This window comes from Crassostrea angulata, chromosome 3 (assembly GCF_025612915.1).
Source record: "Crassostrea angulata isolate pt1a10 chromosome 3, ASM2561291v2, whole genome shotgun sequence".
Lineage (NCBI taxonomy): Eukaryota > Metazoa > Mollusca > Bivalvia > Ostreida > Ostreidae > Magallana > Magallana angulata.
Window position 1 is genome coordinate 44,387,988 of NC_069113.1, and position 19,707 is coordinate 44,407,694.

General features: G+C 35.9%; 2 protein-coding genes across 2 annotated transcripts; one reads left to right on the plus strand and one right to left on the minus strand.

Annotated features, from left to right (window-relative positions):
* Positions 1-540: 540 nt before the first annotated feature.
* Positions 541-19,633, plus strand: LOC128175387 (D-beta-hydroxybutyrate dehydrogenase, mitochondrial-like). The gene is made up of 6 exons (XM_052840957.1): positions 541-796; positions 15,801-16,001; positions 16,409-16,561; positions 16,686-16,879; positions 17,155-17,385; positions 19,193-19,633. The coding sequence occupies exons 1-6, from the start codon at positions 553-555 to the stop codon at positions 19,295-19,297; spliced, it is 1,128 nt and encodes a 375-aa protein (XP_052696917.1). The 5' UTR covers positions 541-552; the 3' UTR covers positions 19,298-19,633.
* LOC128175384 (uncharacterized) lies at positions 3,922-13,817 on the minus strand. Its single transcript, XM_052840954.1, has 3 exons — positions 13,557-13,817; positions 11,803-13,138; positions 3,922-6,595 (listed from the first exon to the last, which is right to left on the minus strand). Exons 2-3 carry the CDS (start codon positions 12,953-12,955, stop codon positions 4,173-4,175), a joined length of 3,576 nt encoding a protein of 1,191 aa, XP_052696914.1. The 5' UTR covers positions 12,956-13,138; positions 13,557-13,817; the 3' UTR covers positions 3,922-4,172.
* Positions 19,634-19,707: the final 74 nt, after the last annotated feature.

Below are 19,707 nucleotides of genomic sequence, written 5' to 3' on the forward strand. Positions count from 1 at the left end.
CTTATGCATACAGGGTTTATAATTCCCTACACTATGTGAAGTTTGTTACATGCAGCGACAGTGAGTAACATGTCTCTAATAAAATATTCAATTGTGCAATGTTAAGCATCATTGGTGAACTAATGATAATGATAGACCATTTCTTGTATGACTATGGGGGGGGGGGGTTGTCAGCATCGCGAATGTAAACTGAACGTGATGGGAAATTGCTATTCAATACAGACTTTCAAAAAAGTCTCGTTGTTGCAATCAATTTTAAAAATTTAAATATTAATAAAACTTAAACCTTCGAATAACAAGCTCCTATCTACCCATGAACACATGTTTGGTCAAATATAAAAAGTAATTCGCATTATTCTGACACACGCCCAGGACCGACGATAATCCGAAAACAGGCATTCAGTGCTTAATTAAAAGTCAGAATATTTGATTTTATCCACGTTTACTTTTTTGACTTTTGAAGTTGTGAAGTTAATATCTCCGGATCCTATCAAATGTGTCCATGTGAAATGGACATCTGCATTGAACAGTCTAATCCAACTTTTTATCTACATGACTCTGTACGCCATCGATCGTTATTTACACGTTCTGTCCTTAAAAATGTCGGAAGAACTAATTCTGGAATGGACCATTTTCATCGGAATTTACGTTTTCTTGCTAGTTTTATTTTTCTTCAACATTTACTTATGTTTGTCATTTTTGATACTGTACGTTATGCTCCGGATAATTCAGTCTAGATACAAAAAACTACTGCCTGTAAAAAGCAAGGCTGTCCTTGTGACTGGATGCGATAGAGGTAAGAGTATATATGTACATGTATAGGCACTCTTGTCAAATGATTTCATGAAATCAAAAATGTAATTATTTGACCAGTCTAACATATTTGAATGTATTTTATACAGAGGCGGATCCAGCAATTTGGAAAAGGGGGGGGGGTTCCATCTGATAAAAACCAATATTTGCAAAATTCATCATTTGTCAGTAAACAAGGGCTTTTTGAACATTTCCGTGCGAATACAACTGTATTTAATAAACATTTATCTCATCACTATCTATTTCACATCTATTTCAACAGCATTATTGAGCGTTTTGGTTTAGGTAAGGAAGATTTGCATAATATCTAGCATCAAGAAACCCAAGTCTCCAGCAATGAGAAAGTGCGTCTATGCTTGATAGAAAAGACACACTAAGAAACAAATAATATCTCAGACTAATTACGACAAACTATTATGAAAATGGATATTTTGGTAATTTTTTATGTCTTTGATGTTTTTAAAACTATTCTGAACTATATATCGATTTTGATTTCTATCGATTGCCTTCTTAAATAAAGGTCTAAATGATAAGATATGACAAAAGAATGGGGATAATTTATCTGCTGAATAGATAGTACGTGTGTAATACAATGGTAAAAGCAATTGTCGTCCCAGGGAACTTGATGTGACCTCTTTAATGGGTGCGCTACATCATCCGGCACTAGTACAGATGCGATCATATTTAGAAAAGTTTTGAAAAGTTGGGCATTTTTATAGTGGTTAACGTCTAAACCCTTTACATGGTATTTTTGTAACAGAATTTCCGATTCTTGGAAACAAAAAAAAAAAGGCTTTCTTTTGTGTTTCATGTGTGTATGAAGGTAGCTAGCATTCCAGAAAAATAGCATATATATAACCCGCATAAGCGGGTCAAGTTATTTCCATTGTATATTTTTCGTATGAAACGAAGTAAAACTCATCTATTATAATTACTTTAGTCAGTTAACTAAACAATACTTTTAAACTTGAGTAAAACGAATGCGTGTACTCGTACTTGAACGTCGTTTTGTCGCGTCGTGTTTAAGATGTTATTGATGTTATGACTTTGCGACACTATAAGTACGGGGAATAGCAACTCGCTTGGCAGTGGAGGACCCTTAGTCACTAAATCCGGTCCAAAAGGTTTGGGACTAGCGACTCTGAAATCAGATACAGGGAAGCCTTGATTAATTAACTGAACAACTTTATTGATGCAGGTCTCCGATTAGAATGCAAACAACATAATAGTCACCAGGCACAATAAAAAAATATTTCTAACTGCTTTAAGCATTACAAATGTAGGTGCCCTATCCTACCTAACGCTGGTGACTATCAGAGTGATCAAACAATATAAAAATACTCACTCTGTATAAAAAAAATCTAAACAATTACACATTTCTAAATAGTTGTTAAAGTAAACAAATGCTGAGGAAATTCGAACGTATAGAAGTAAATAAGGTAAACAAGTGATTTGATAAATAAAACTTTACAACGATAACCCATTGATAAAAGCATGTATAATTTTACCCGTTTCTTCCTTGAGATAAAAATCAAATAAGTATAACAAATAAAACTTACGATGTAGACGTTTCACGCGGCATTGTTTAAAGAAATAGTAAAATGAAAAACCAAAACGGAATAACCATTTCCGGTTTTATAAAGAGAATATAAAAACGCTTATGCCGCCTGGTGTCAGTTATGAAACTTGTTAAAAATAAATTTAACTAATCAACAAAATGAATAATCAAGCCAAAAACCTTTTTCAACTAACTTAACATTTAAAAGTAGAAAAATATCAAAACTGGCTTAATGAAAATAAACAAGGTCAAATAAAAACTTTAACTCATATGAAAGCTCAAATTTCTTAAAAGTGCATTTAAACATTAAAAATAATAAGAAATACTTTATATTTCATTAAAATAAAGAAAATGAAAAATATTTGAACTTTGTATGAATGAATTTAACAAAAATGAACGTAAACCATAATTTACCTGAAATCAGATACAGGGAAGCCTTGATTAATTAACTGAACAACTTTATTGATGCAGGTCTCCGATTAGAATGGCCGAGGTAGGGCACGCTATCTCAATCGGGGACCTGGGCTTCCCTGATCTATTTCGACCAATCAAAAATTAGATTCTTTGTTCGGAACAATTTTGGTAATTAAAAAATTAACCCACGTGACCTTATCGACGGACACTGGCCATGAAGAAATAATTGAGTTAACATAGATAATCCCTTGACAAAGAAAAATCTGTTGACACCTGAGCACATCTTGTTTTTGACACCAGGTAAAAAGATAAAAAGACACCGTAATAACAATTACAAACATTGAAGCACCCATATGTAAATTTCTTAGGTCTTCGGATTAATCAATTACATAATTATACATTTTTGTGACATTGTTACTCCGCATGTTTTACAGATAATGTTTAGATAAGTAATTTGACAAAAATAAGCTATTTACTTTGAACCATCTGACTTTGTTCAAAAACTCTGTAACAATATTTGTTAGATATGCCGACATTAAAGTCTTGTATGTATTTTATATAATGGAGAAAAAAAATCAAAATTAAAATGTGCATTGCTGATAATGGTAAACCTGAGTAAAATATGAGATCAATAAAAAATATTCTAAACTACATATCAAACACACTAATTGGCTAAATAATGTCTCTAATGAAATTCTACACAAAAAATAAAAAAACATTTATCTTTAATTAAGACACACATATATTGTTATTAATCATATCTGTCCTTTCCGATATATTTTATTTTATCAAATAAAACATACAACATGACTACTTTCCCCCTTGCTCCAATTACTTTCGACCTCGAAAGCTCAAATTTCTACCACTAATATGTAACTTTAACCAAAAAGAAGAAAAATTTAACTTTTAGCTATTTACATAAAAAGAAATGGAAAAAAAAACAAAAAAATTTACTTTTCTACAAGTTAACTACTGGTATGTACCAACTCTCAGTATGCTGGGAGGGGCGAAAAAAAATTGTACTGAACCTGTACTTGAACACAAAATATATACATGTACACAAATTTCACAATGTGAGATGATTCACATTGAAACCATACAAATGTCTTTGTCAATAAACATTTGAGAGAAAAAAAAGGAAACAAAATGTTAGAAGTTAGGAGAGGTTGAGATGGGAAAAAATTGTTGCTGTTTAGTTTATTAATTCATAGAGAGTGGAAAAAAAAATGTTAGTACATGTAACAATAAGAGCCAATTGGCAAAGTTTTGTGATTCTGTACGGTTTGAAACAAAAAAAAATTATATCCAAAAAGAATAATGAGAATTTAAACTGAATTTAATCTTTTTTTTTTTTTTTGTGGTCATTAAAAGAAGTTGCCCTAAATATTTACTGTGTATCTTGCAAGTGGAATGCATATCTGTTGTGAATGATTATGACATAAGCTCTGAAAGGTTGTTGAAGAATTTTGCTTACTTTGTAATGTAACCAAGGGTTGACAGAGAATTTGTGAGGAATTTTGATTGTTGTTTGAGTTTGTTTGTCAGTGACAGAAAATTTGGACCATTTCGCAATGATTTTGCAGGAAGGGAAATTTGATGCAGAGATATCTGAAATGGTTGGTTTTGTAATGACATAGTATGATGGGCAAAGAGACAACTGTGTAATTGGAACTATGACACAATCTCCACCTGAGGTTAACTCTAGTGCTATGATTGATCCCTTGTGCGACTTAGATTTGTACAAAAGATACATCACAATTAAAAGGATGACCAAAACAATGACCGAAATAATGACTGAAGCATGTACCCAAGTAAATTCAATAAACACATCAGAAGTCTCCTCAACCTGGGTTTGACTAGTGGGCTGTCTATAGATAAAAGAGGGAACATTTTGAGAAGCTGCATGCTGTACCTCCTTCAAAATTAACAATGTAGTGCAAATTTTCCGTACCTTGATACATAGTGCAATGCATAATGCTAAGCATATACCTGCCAAAATCAGAGAAACTAATGTAATGATGTCTGAGGTATTGGGCCATTCTTGAGGAATTTGAATTTGTCCATCTAATAATGGTTCAGCAAGAGATTTAAAGATTTTCTGATCATTCTTAACAGCAGAGGCTATTTTCTTCAAATTCAAATGGGCCTTGTGATCATTGGCTAACACATCCCTGATAGTGTGATTGAAAAATGTGAACTTAGGTATGGACATGTTGACAGGTGTTGGAAAAAATGTATTGCCATAAATCTGTTGTAAAGAAGATTCATCAAAAAACTGTTGTAGCAATGCTAAGTTGACAGGATGAATGACAGAATAATTTGATAACTTTTCATAACAACTGACCAATCTTGGTGCAAAGAACAATGCCTCTGTAGATAACGAACATCTACATGGAATATGCAGTACACAAAATGCACAACCCTTCAAAATTTTCTTCTCCTGTGGACAATCCAGGACCACTGTGGGTGTATTATACAACAAAACTGAAGTTGGGGACAACTCTATGATATTTGATTTCAGCACCGACTGAAGATACCTAAAATTACATAACTCCTTGACCTGTCTAACATTGTTCGCAAACAACGCCATAGTACAATCTGGTACTGTGATAGGTGACTGCGGCCAATTAGACAAACACAATATGGATGAACTCGAATGAATGCAATCAGTCAACTCATTTGACTGTAGTGAAATAAAATAATCATGGTGTGGGGTGATGGCAAAATAATCTGGGAGGGACAACAATTGGGTAGCTTGCATGTTAGATGTTACATTTTCTGAGGTGGGAACAGGTAAACTAATGACCTTATACAGTTTCAGTGGAAGTCTTTGAGAAGAAATGGGGAACTTGACTGTTACAAACAAATCATTGTGGTGGCGCGCAAAAATGAATTTACCACTTGAGTAATAAAATGAAGCATCCAATTGAATTAAATAAAATTTTTGATAAGATTTTTGAAGTTTGTGCCGAATATTGGCGATGATTTCTGACAATAAGTGTTTAGGAATAAGAAATGGACTGATTTTTCCTTCTAAAAGACTTTCAACTGAATTTTCTAACTTGGTAAATTGAGATCTAAGAAGAGTAGCTTGGTTTACCTGGTTAGTAAGAATTTCCGAAACGTTAACAAAAGCATTTTCAAGATCAAAGAGTTTGTTATTGAATTCAGAAGCTACTTTTGTGATATAGTCAGAGTTAGCCTTGATTCCATGCACTAAGTTTTTCATGCGTTTATCTGTTAGTGAAATGAAAGAAGAAAGATGTGCACCATGTTGTTGTAAGGCAACAGCTAATCTTTCAGTTTTGTGATTTAAAGCGTTAATATGACCTGCTAAGATATTAACATCATCCATGGTTGCTGTTCCGAATATGCTTTTTGACAATGAACCAATAAAGGGTAATAAAGATCTTGATTGACGTTGATTACTGGTAATTTTGGTTTGAGGGATCATGTTATGAATGGATCTAATAGTTTCATTAAAATTCAAAAGAGTTTGTTCATGTAAACCATGGATGAAGTTAGCCAGATTGTTAAGTAATAGGCAAGAGGTAATTTGGTGAGTACTACTTAGATTACAAAATGGTACTTTGTTCACATGAAACCTGGTTGGTAGAGGAATATGAAAGGTATGGAGCCAATATTCTTGAGCTAGCATTAGACTTGACTGTTCCTGAAAGATGACCCCATAGTTGATTCGCTGTACGACCTCAGAAGCTGATGTGTCCACTTTACTTGATTCCACCATCACCATACACAAGGAAAGGACCATGAATATCCCAAACATGTAATGTTGAATTCCAAAGTTCCCTACAAAATTACAAAAATAGAAAAAAGACTTTAGGGATGCGATGTTTTTGTCATGAAAATATGAACCGATCGTTATTCAAATTTTCTAGCACTAAGAAAACTGCAAATTAAATTTACAAAAGGGTTGACTACATCACATCAATAAATTCTTTATCCAGAATTTTGAAAATATAATGAAATAAAAAAATGTAAAATTTATTGGCTAGCCATGTAGGAATTCAACACACATATTAGTCTATTACATGTAACTTATTCAAACAATGTAAAACCCAACTGATATAAAAACTTGGAAAATTCATCCACTGAATTGTTCAACTATGAAATATTACATATAAACACAACAACCAAAGTAACTTTTAACTCACTATTTCACTATGTAGTACAAAATCTTTGACATAGTGTACCCTCAATACTGAAATGCAGTACAAAAATGTTTTGGCATTGTAAAAGAAGTATTGAGCACCCTAAAAACAATACACCCACAAAACTTGAATGAAACTAATAATTCCTTTTGAAACAAGATTTCCGAATTGTGCCAAGTTTGGTAAACTTGCGGTTTATCATGTCTAAGACTTCACCATCAAAACATTGATCTGGTTCCCAAGTTTTGGAACCATCATCCCACTCAATATAGATTTCTCTCCTGCCATTTTTGAAGCGACCTCTTAGAAACTTCTTGAATTTCCACTTTTTCTGTGGATCATAAATCTCATGTGAAGCATCTACTTCATCATCCTCATCATCTGAACTTTGACCCGAGTCCATGGACTCATCTGTTTGCTGATTATCGAAAAACTGATCTAAGTGTAAATCTTGCACAGTATCTGTGTCATCATCACTTACCACCTCCTGTTGGGGTTGAACCTGAACTTGACCGTCAATTTGACCTTGATTCTGACCTTGAATCTGACCTTGAATTTGACCTTGAGTTTGACTTTGATTCTGATCTTGCGTTTGACCCTGATTCTGACTTTGTGTTTCGGGAACCTCAAAATTGGGTCTCATGACCTCTGGATCATGATACAATTTCAGATTTGATGCATTCATCATAGAACCATGCAACTTGTTGTCAGAACATCTACGCAATTTGTACGTAAAATTTGGACCAACATCTACAATTCTATATGGTCCATCTGCCTTGTCATACAGTTTACTGGATAACCCTTTTGGAACTTTATTGACCTTGATCAAAACCTGATCACCCTGTTGAAAATTTGGAATGTTTGAATTTTTGTCATGACGAATTTTGTTTTGAGTCTGATGCCACTCAATGTTTTCTTTAGCAATTTTGTTAAAAACCCTCATGTTTGCAAGAAATTCTCGAATGTAGGCCTTGGCATCTTTTGCCATGCTTTCAAGCGGATCAAGAGCAACATCGTATGGAAGATTCATTTCTTCCCCAAATAACAACAGAAAAGGGGAAAATTCTGTAGAATGCATAGAAGGTGACTTTCGATAAGCCATCAAAATGGACGAAATCAGATCCGGCCATTTTTCTTGAGCATTTCCACAGTGAGCTCTGAGAGATTGTGCAAGTGTGCTATTTTGCCTTTCCACTAAACCGTTTGTTTTTGGATGATAAGCCGAAGTGTGATGTTGAGTGATGTCAAAAATTTCACAAAGGGCATTTACCAATTTTGACATGAAATTTCTACCTCTGTCCGAAAATAAAACTTTAGGTGCCCCATACCTAGAGAAAATTTCTTTGAAAAGCACTCTTGCAGTTTCCTCAGCACTCTGAGTTTTGAGTGGAAATCCCTCAACCCATCGAGAGTATGCATCTACACACAACAAAATATACTCATTCCCCTCTTTTGTTTTGTACAAGGGACCTAGAATGTCTATGTGCCATCTCTCAAACTTTTTCGCGGGAGGTAATGCTTGCATCGGCGGTTTTGCTGGGTTGAAATCGCGTTTTGCATGTTGACAACGGTCACATGACTTGACATACTCGACAATGTCACTATGCATTCGCGGCCAATAGTACTTTCGGTACAACGCTGTTTTGACTTTTTCTATACCGAGGTGACCTCCACCTGCTAAACTGTCGTGATAAGACAGCAGGGCATCTTTGCGCAAAACCCTTGGGAGTGCTACTTGTTTTACAAAATTAAACTCACCTTTGGGCTTTTTGCATCTCCTTTGAAACCAATGGTATAGGATACCTTCCACTAAACTGAAATGTTTGGCCTCTGAGATAATCAAGTCTTGCGCATTGGACTCTGCAGGTAATGTACCATCCAGGAGGTATTCATAAACCTGTTGAAAATCTGGACAATTTCTTTGCAACTCACCTATATTCTGTTGATCTGCTTGAACATCGGCTTGTGTATCATCATTTTGTACATCCTGTACTGGAGCGACCATTGGACTGTCAGACTGATAAGAGAAGGATACCTGTATGCAACAGTTGTCTTCTATGGAAGTTTCATCGTCTGTTGTTGCTTCGGTTTCTGATATCTTTGATTCACTCTCTGAAGTTGTTAAATCACTTACCACTGCCATGACTTCCGATGTAGTGTTATCTTCTTCAGATACCACCTTTTCTTGTTCAGCGATTTCACCAGTTTGTATAGCTACCGTGGCTATTGTAGTTGTAGACTTGTCTTGAGTACTCACCTTAGTGTCTGTCTCCTGATTGTTCGTTTCTACCCCCTGTGAGCACGTTTGAGTTGCTGCACATTTATACAATGTCTGCGGGTCGGTAGTTGTTGTAGAACATTGAGTTGCAACATCTTGACTGGTTTGTGTTTGTACTGAATTGATTTCTGTGGTACTTACCTCCTTCGGGTAGTCTCGTCTGCTTAAAGCATCAGCTACCAAGTTGCTCTTACCTGGCCTATGAACTATCTGGAAGTTGTACTCCTGTAACTTCAATGCCCAACGCTCTAAACGACCTGTGTGTTTAGCTGTTTGTAGCCAAACCAATGCCTTGTGGTCTGTTACCACAGTGAATCGACTGTGTACCAAGTAAGGTCTGAACGCAGCTATACCTTCTAGTACTGCAAGACACTCTTTTTCGGTGGTATTGAATTTCTTTTGATCTGTTGACAACGACTTACCTCCGTAACAGATAACATATTCTCTGTTCTCGTCGTCAATTTGGCCTAACACATAACCAACTGCACTATCGGAGGCATCGCATGTTAAAATAAATGATTTTGAAGTGTCAGGGTAGGCCAAAATAGGTGCTGAAATTAATCTTTCTTTCAAAGTCTCAAATGCACTCTGACACTGTATATTCCATTCAAATTTCTTGTCTTTGTTTAATAACGAATTTAAAGGAGTGGCAATTTTGGCAAAATCTTGAACAAACCTCCGATAGTAGTTAGCCATGCCAAGGAAGCTACGAACCTGTTTCTGCGTTTTGGGTGTGGGGAACTCACTTACTGCTGCGGTTTTCTCTGAGTCCACTCGTACACCTTGACGTGAAATAATGTGCCCTAAAAATTTGACTTCTTTGACTGCGAAGTGACATTTGGCTGGTTGTAGCTTTAAATTTGCCTCATTCAGACGATCAAACACTTGTGCTAAGTGAGTGAGATGTTCATCGAAAGAACGCGAGAAAATCAAAATGTCATCAACGTACACGAGCACTGATTTCCAATTCAGACCGCGGAGCACATTAGACATCAAGGTCTGAAATGAGATTGGTGAGTTAGTAAGGCCAAAAGGCATACGTTTCCACTCATAAACTCCACCTTGAGTTATGAATGCTGCCTTTTGTCTACTATCCTCATCAAGCTCCATCTGCCAGAATCCAGACATTAGATCCAAATTGGTAAAATAATTGGCTTTTGCCTCTCCTATCGCATCAAAAACTGTTTCTAAATGCGGAAGTGGGAAGGACATTGGCACTGTAATTTTGTTGAGAGCGCGATAATCGCATGCAAACCGAAACTGACCATTCTTTTTCTTTACCAAAACAACTGGCGAATGCCATTCTGAATTTGAAGGTTGAATGATATCATGCTTTAGCATTTCCGAAACTTGATTTTCAATTTCTTTGGAAGCTTGTGGAGAAGTTCTGTAAAATTGAAGTCGAACAGGTTTTGAATTTGGTTTAATTTCAATTTTGTGTTTGTGTGCCTTTGTGCAACCCAATTCGCTGAGATCTAAAGCAAAGTTTTCTCTGTATCTTGACAAAAATTTCAGAAGAATTTCTTTTTGATTTTGATCTAAATCTGAATTTCCTAAATCAAACTGAACTTGATTTTGACTTGTTGTTTTTGAATTGTCTGGATTCAGCGCACTGACCTCTCTTGATTCACCCTCTAATGACAAAATGTTGTCTTGATCAATGTCAACTACCTGTGCAACAACAAAATTAGTAGGTAGTTCAACCGTTTCAAAAGTGGGGTTAATAATTCTAAAATAAGCACTGCTGTGGTTCACCTGTACACAACATCTTGCTGCAGAAATGTTGAAAGATTCTAATTCTACATGTGGTTCTAATAAAACAATTTCACCATTCTGATGGCGAGAAATATGAACCAGAACATTCATTTCACACCTCTTTGGAATTGAAACAGGACATTTGGTCCTAGCATACCCATTTTCAGTTGTTATTACACAAACATTGTTCTCACCATATTGGTCCGGGATGTGTAAAGTGTTGGACGCTGAAAATCTTAGCACTGTGTCATGAGCACATAAAAAGTCAACCCCTAAAATGAATGCATGATGAATGCCGTCTACAACATGAGTTTTGAATGAGTATTCCTTCCCATTGATAGTTATTTCTAACTGTATTTGCCCCAAGACCGGAAGTAACTTGCCACTTGCCCCTTTTACTGACTGAAAGGCTGGAGGAGACAACTGATGACTGGCATAATGAGTTTTTTTAAAGAATTCTTTGTTAATAATTGTAACGGAAGCACCAGAGTCAATTAAAGCACTAGTCGTACGACCTCCCACATGAACAGGGATTGTGTTTTTTGTCATGTGAGCCACCAAATTGATTTGTGGGACGGAGAAGTCTGTGTGGTGCCCATCTTCAGAAAACTTTCCAAAGACAGGCGCGTACCCCTATTGTTGTGACATGTACTGTGTAGGTGCTGGAGTTTGTTGTGGAGTGTGGCGAATGTGTGGCCTGTAAGAAGTGTTTTTGTGTGGGCAGTGTTTCTTAAAATGACCCAACTCTCTACAATAAAAACATCTAACTAAAGAATCATTATTGTAATTTTGACCAGAATCACAAAACTCACCCTTCTTGTGGTAGGACTGGGCTGGTCTGCGAGGTCCATGATGAGGAGGTCCGGCGGGCCGTGGTCCATGCTGCCACTGGGGTTGCTGCCACTGATGTTGCTGCCCCTGAGGTTGCTGCCAATCAGGTTCTTGCCATTCAGGTTGCTGTTGCGGCTGTGCTGACCACCGAGGTTGTTGTTGATCTGTCCACCGAGATTGCTGCCACTGGGGTTGTTGAAAGTCTGGCCACCAGGGTTGTTGCTGCGGCTGCTGATGATGAAAGCCTGGGTGTGGTGGTCTCTGTCTTCCAGATCGTCTGGGTTGTTGTTGGTATTGAGGTGGTTGCTGATTGTTGGACTTCAAATCATCCCTTATGTCTTGCAAAGCATTGAGGAGCGCAAGGTTGGTGTTCTCCTGAATGGTGGTAGAGTTGTTGCGTCTCCTCTCTGCGACCTCAGATCTGATGGCCACGTTCCTCAGTTCTTCCAGGGTCCTCGGGTCCACCTTAATTACGTCTGCTCCTATGTCCGGTTTTAGTCCATTGATGATTACTGTGATCAGCCATTCCTGGTCCACGCGTCTGTCTGTTGTCATTTGAGTCACCCTATGTATAAAATCCTCGACTGACTCGGTTGTTTTCTGTTTCACATCCATCAATTCTAGTCGATTTCTGGATGATTCTTGAAATCGATTATGAATAGCTTGTTTGATGGTTGAGATGGACTGCTTTACTCCGTCATCCACAGAATAAAACCAGGACTCTGCGGCGCCTTTTAGATAAAATGGCAAGGTGTCAATCGCCACTTTCTCTGACCATTTCTGTAAACTAATAAATGTCATAAACTTGACCCACCAGTGGATGATGGATGAGCGTCCATCGTAACTCTCCAGTTTAACCTTTGGTGAGGACGCTGTCACGGTGTTTGTTTCTGGTCTTTGGTTCTGGATGGCATTTTGGAGGCGTATAATCTCCTCCTCTCGGTCTTCAATCTGCCAACGGTCTCTCCGCCTGTTTTCCAAGTCTTGGAACTGAATTTCCTCGTTCTCTTGTCGGAGGGCTTCAATCTCTTTTTCCTTCTCCTCCAGTATTCGTTTTAAATGATCGATGTCCTCATGTTGGTCATGGGTTTGCATAGTGCTTGTGTCTTCCTCTCTGTTTGCCGGGGCTGGCATTGTTGATCTGTCTTTCAGATTTATCCTCCGGGTTTCGGAACTCCACCAATTTGTCGCGTCGTGTTTAAGATGTTATTGATGTTATGACTTTGCGACACTATAAGTACGGGGAATAGCAACTCGCTTGGCAGTGGAGGACCCTTAGTCACTAAATCCGGTCCAAAAGGTTTGGGACTAGCGACTCTGAAATCAGATACAGGGAAGCCTTGATTAATTAACTGAACAACTTTATTGATGCAGGTCTCCGATTAGAATGCAAACAACATAATAGTCACCAGGCACAATAAAAAAATATTTCTAACTGCTTTAAGCATTACAAATGTAGGTGCCCTATCCTACCTAACGCTGGTGACTATCAGAGTGATCAAACAATATAAAAATACTCACTCTGTATAAAAAAAATCTAAACAATTACACATTTCTAAATAGTTGTTAAAGTAAACAAATGCTGAGGAAATTCGAACGTATAGAAGTAAATAAGGTAAACAAGTGATTTGATAAATAAAACTTTACAACGATAACCCATTGATAAAAGCATGTATAATTTTACCCGTTTCTTCCTTGAGATAAAAATCAAATAAGTATAACAAATAAAACTTACGATGTAGACGTTTCACGCGGCATTGTTTAAAGAAATAGTAAAATGAAAAACCAAAACGGAATAACCATTTCCGGTTTTATAAAGAGAATATAAAAACGCTTATGCCGCCTGGTGTCAGTTATGAAACTTGTTAAAAATAAATTTAACTAATCAACAAAATGAATAATCAAGCCAAAAACCTTTTTCAACTAACTTAACATTTAAAAGTAGAAAAATATCAAAACTGGCTTAATGAAAATAAACAAGGTCAAATAAAAACTTTAACTCATATGAAAGCTCAAATTTCTTAAAAGTGCATTTAAACATTAAAAATAATAAGAAATACTTTATATTTCATTAAAATAAAGAAAATGAAAAATATTTGAACTTTGTATGAATGAATTTAACAAAAATGAACGTAAACCATAATTTACCTGAAATCAGATACAGGGAAGCCTTGATTAATTAACTGAACAACTTTATTGATGCAGGTCTCCGATTAGAATGGCCGAGGTAGGGCACGCTATCTCAATCGGGGACCTGGGCTTCCCTGATCTATTTCGACCAATCAAAAATTAGATTCTTTGTTCGGAACAATTTTGGTAATTAAAAAATTAACCCACGTGACCTTATCGACGGACACTGGCCATGAAGAAATAATTGAGTTAACATAGATAATCCCTTGACAAAGAAAAATCTGTTGACACCTGAGCACATCTTGTTTTTGACACCAGGTAAAAAGATAAAAAGACACCGTAATAACAATTACAAACATTGAAGCACCCATATGTAAATTTCTTAGGTCTTCGGATTAATCAATTACATAATTATACATTTTTGTGACATTGTTACTCCGCATGTTTTACAGATAATGTTTAGATAAGTAATTTGACAAAAATAAGCTATTTACTTTGAACCATCTGACTTTGTTCAAAAACTCTGTAACAATATTTGTTAGATATGCCGACATTAAAGTCTTGTATGTATTTTATATAATGGAGAAAAAAAATCAAAATTAAAATGTGCATTGCTGATAATGGTAAACCTGAGTAAAATATGAGATCAATAAAAAATATTCTAAACTACATATCAAACACACTAATTGGCTAAATAATGTCTCTAATGAAATTCTACACAAAAAATAAAAAAACATTTATCTTTAATTAAGACACACATATATTGTTATTAATCATATCAAGTAGTCATGTTGTATGTTTTATTTGATAAAATAAAATATATCGGAAAGGACAGTTTTACTCGATGGCATGTCAGTTCAAATTGTATGAACTACATGTATAATCAATTTTTAAAAAAAAAAATAGAGTAAAAAATACATTGTAGATGTTATTATAAATCTGCGTTTTTAGCGATATTGCTTAATTTCATGTATTTTTTCTTTAATTTTCCACATGTTTACTCAGTGTAGTAAACACCAGATGCTGAAGGAGTACAATGTATTTTATTTCGATAAAATATCGATAGGGTTTTTTTCATATAAGAACAAAATTATGGGACGCAGTGTACGAAATTCCTTAAATAAGCAATTTTAAAAGCATTTATTTGAAATAATTACAGTATTTCTATTATAAATGGGAAAAATTGCCTTTAAATAGGAATTCATATGTCCCAGAGAAAGGGGGGGTTCCGACCCCCGGAACCCCCCCTCTGGATCCGCCGATGTTATATACATTGTATATATAAAAAAAAAAACAAGATCATTCAATTGCTTTTAAATCAAATTGAATTGTGCTTTAATACATATATGTAGATTCTAAATTTTTAAAAAAGTTTGATCTAGAGATCCATTGAATCAGATTTCTGAATATACATAAATAATACAACAAATCTAGCAATGCGCAGATTTAGAATTTTTGCCCGGGGGGGGGGGGGGTCCGAGTGATAACTTTGTACTTTGTTTGCTGGAAAGAAGGCTCCAACCTTTATGAGTTTTGATGGCTGACCCCCTGTAGAGCTAGAGATTTTGTGAATAAGCAGACGTTATCGGCGGCTGCCCATTGATACATATTACCGATAGCTATTATATAATGCATGTTATTGGACAATTCGTATTTATAAACCACCTACACGGAGAGAGAGAGAGAGAGAGAGAGAGAGAGAGAGAGAGAGAGAGAGAGAGAGAGAGAGAGAGAGAGAGAGAGAGAGAGAGATTGTTTTAGGTGATGTATTGTGAATACACACAAATACTATTAAATTATCTCTGTCTGTCATCAAACGCTGTAATACTGAACCTGTCCTTATATACAGGCTTTGGTCATCACTTTGCTAGACATTTAGACGACGTAGGATTCACCGTGTATGCGGGAGTCTTACACAAAGACAGCGCAGGCGCAAAGAAGCTGAAGTCCCACAGCTCCAAGAGACTACACGTGCTTCAACTGGACGTCACCTGCGATAGCGACATCAAAGAAGCCGTAGCTTTCATCACTGCACACTCCAAAAACAAAGGTCAATAGCTCGGAAACACTAATTACACAATGAAGTATATCATACGTTAAGATCACAGGGTTTTTACAAAACCTGGTTAAAAATATTTTTTTTTATTTTCTGTATTATATACTATCAGAAACGTATTTCAAATACATCTCTGACATTATATATACGATTTTTTAACGATTTTAACTGTATAAAAGAAGAACAGAAGGCGTTCTTCGATTGTCCAAGACTCGGCTGATTGGGGTGGTGGGGTGGGGAGGGGTATGGAGATGACACTTCTGCATTTCTACGCTACAGAAAGTTTTTTTTAAAACGCAGCGCCAGTAACATATCTAGCTCCAATACAATATTCGATGTTATAAATTATGCAACAATATAGTGCATCATTATGATAATGATAGACCATTCATTGATTGTAGGATTATGGGGCGTTGTCAACAACGCTGGAGTAAACGTAGTGGGGGATATGGAGACGACCCCGATAGATCAGATTAATCGATGCCTGTCCATCAACCTGTTTGGGATGATTCGGGTCACTCAGCAAGTGCTTCCGATGATACGAAAGTCTCAGGGTAAAACAGAGAGAGAGAGAGAGAGAGAGAGAGAGAGAGAGAGAGAGAGAGAGAGAGAGATATTCTGTAACAGTTACGGATAAAAAAAATTAAAGAATTAAGTTTGTTTTTGTTTTTGTTACAGGAAGAATCGTCAATATTTCAAGCGTAATGGGGAGATACTCAGCACAGGGAGATAGCGCCTATCACATGTCGAAGTCTGCTTTGGAGTCAGTATCGGACAGTCTGAGACTAGAAATGCGTCCCTGTGGGGTAGGGGTCAGCATCATAGAGCCAGGGAAATTCGACGCCGCTACGACCTGCAATGACCCAGAAATCGTAATCATTAATGACATATTAACAGTTCTTTTATCTCCAGGAACACAAGAACGGATAACAGGGGCACAAGGTGGCTCTACATCAGCATGCCAAGAAATGTATCATTAATTACTATTTTGTTTGCAACCGAAGCATTTTTTCTGAAAAAAAATTAATAATGCAAAGCTTAAATAGGTTATTGATTGTGAAATCATATTTGATAAAAAAAAAAATAGTTTCCGTTAAAGCAATTAACTGCAGAAAAGGATGCGGTAAAATCTTCATTTTTCTCCCAGGTAAAAATTCGTCAAAATGAAGTGGACATCCAATGGGAACGAGCTACGGAGGAAGTGAAGAGTTTTTACGGAAAGGACTACTTTTACCGGTTTTTCCTGAAAGACAACCGGGAGAATTCGGCAGAGTCTCCGGACAAAGTAATTGAGGCTGTAGTGGACGCCCTTCTAAACGAGGCCCCTAGGGCGCGCTATTTGGTCCCCGGTAGCTCTAGGCTTATAGATATACATGCGGTAAGTTTGGATATACACGCCATGTGCGGATCTAGATTTATATTTGGTGTCGGGGATGGGGGGTCTGCTTGTAGATATACACGCGGTAATTAAGCCTGTTTATTTACGGTACACAAACAGAAACACACTATACATTCGCCTATAGTGAAACCAACGGACACAGACTGAGAGCTACAGGAGATGCATGCGACTTTTGCGGCATCAATCTCAGGGCTCTGAATTAATATTTTCCTGAATGTATACATGTATATATTTACATCTACCAAGTATTATTCCCACTGTTTCTTACGAAAACTCATTGTTGAATCATAGCTCTGTAGCAACAACCAGACTGAGATCTACAAGCCCCGTATTTATCGATTGGTCGAAATTTTTAGCGGCTGAAACTGACAAGAAATTAACAGGACTGAAATTGACTAGCCCTGTTTATCGATTGGTCAAAACCTACAGCGACCTACGAACTATCACGGACTGCACGAAATAATCATGCTGATGTCAGACTCAAAGTCTCACAGGAGAAATGGCTGTTTCTTTTAGTTAACGTACATTAACAGTAATTTAGTGGATCTTACTTACTTTTCATAATCAATTTATTAATTAGTAAAAGAAAGATGTTAATATAAACAATGATTATTCATTCAGGTTATGAAGGTAGCGATCATTGCAGCAAAAATTTACATAACCCGCTAACGTATTTTTTTTTCTGCAATGTCGCTACTACCATATCCCGAATAAATCATCAAAGAAAGCATTTTTTTTTTAATAAACTCAAAAGCAATCTGTTTCTTTTTCACTATTTCATTACGGGCCGCCGGACGGCAGTCCGTTATTTGACACACATTTAAATATTGTTTCTGCGTTTCTGTGGGATAGTTCTTTTTTAATAAAATTAATACTATGCTTTTATGAATTAAAAGTAAATTTGAATGTAGAAATATGTTTTATGCCTTTTAGAAAATATCACATATTTTTTGTTTTACTCGTAAATGAAAAGTAGGTCATACTTAGTAGATTGTCGTATTTGGCGCGTTGTTATCGAGACGATAATCTATTCGGAAAATTTCGGAGTTTTTCTTTCTTTAAACAATGCATCAGGATCGGTATGCGGGACATACTAAAGACCTGAAATACTAAAGACCTGAATGTCATTAAATTTTATATAAATGATATATTTGAATTTCCATGTGCCATGTCAAATAAAATGACTTTGTGTGTGTATTTATTATATTTTCATGTAAAAAGTGGTAGAGAATATCATGAAATGACTTTTAATTTTATATCAATTATTTACGCAAGAATATGACAGAAATGAAAATTTGAATTGACTGGAAAATTTGAACTAATCCATTTTTATTTTATTATGGGGTCCCTTGAAATCATATATTGAACTTATGCATTCATTCAATACAATGCAACAAAAAAACAAAACAAAACAAAATGGTTTAAAATACATAATCTCCAGGAGAAAAATGATGAGTTGAACTTTGTATTAGAGTAATGTACAAATCATGCAGTGTCTTCTCCATTACTTCATACTATGGCAATGATCATACAATTTCCGTTAGAAATGCTTACAGTAACGAAATCGATTCTTTATGATAATAGTAAAATGTTAAACTTCAAAACAAGTTGCTGATAGTATATTAAAATTTACCATAAAAATTAATACAACCAACTCTTATTTTCTTCTTTGTGGTGTGTTTTTTTGTAAACAACCAATGATTCATACAACAATTATATTTTTTGCGGCCTATTTGACGCTTGCGTCAATATGATTTCTTGTTACTTCTTGATTTTTATTTTGCAGATATTTGCCAGATTGAATGGATACTTTCCTGAAATTATCTCTGATGTAGTGTACACATGGTTTACCGGAGCCCATAAACCTGCGAAAATTCTAAAGAATCACTAAAAGCTAACTTTTTACTTCTTACAATTCTATTTCTACGATTAAAGCCGACAGTGGGTTTATCATGTTTTATACATACACAATATTCTATGGACTGTAGTCAGCAATTATCCCAAATGCTGTATGTTTCCCCTTTTGGTGGGGGAAAGGGGTTGTGGTCCCTCAGTTCACAAGGGGGTATATTTCCATGGACCTAGGAGTTGACTGTGTATAGTCCCCTAGTCATGGCGGAATACTTTACAATGTATAGTTTGTGTATGACTGTAGTTTAGACTCTATCTTCATGTACATGTAACTTTGTATTGCTGATAAAAATTGTAATAAATTTTAAAAAAATGATGTAACCCTTATTTGCATTCAACATACCGCACGCTTATTATAAAACCAGTACAGGTGAAATTCAATATATTTTA

What these genes read in the sequence shown, in the direction of transcription:
- LOC128175384 (XM_052840954.1), bottom strand. Translation starts at nt 12,955, where the DNA reads ATGCCAGCCCCGGCAAACAGAGAGGAAGACACAAGCACTATGCAAACC. An exon ending in CCAGTCCTACCACAAGAAGG is followed by an intron (nt 6,596 to 11,802) that starts GTGAGTTTTGTG and finishes GTAATTTTGTAG; the next exon opens with GGAACTTTGGAATTCAACAT.
- LOC128175387 (XM_052840957.1), top strand. Translation starts at nt 553, where the DNA reads ATGACTCTGTACGCCATCGATCGTTATTTACACGTTCTGTCCTTAAAA. An exon ending in TGCACACTCCAAAAACAAAG is followed by an intron (nt 16,002 to 16,408) that starts GTCAATAGCTCG and finishes CATTGATTGTAG; the next exon opens with GATTATGGGGCGTTGTCAAC. An exon ending in GATGATACGAAAGTCTCAGG is followed by an intron (nt 16,562 to 16,685) that starts GTAAAACAGAGA and finishes TTTTTGTTACAG; the next exon opens with GAAGAATCGTCAATATTTCA.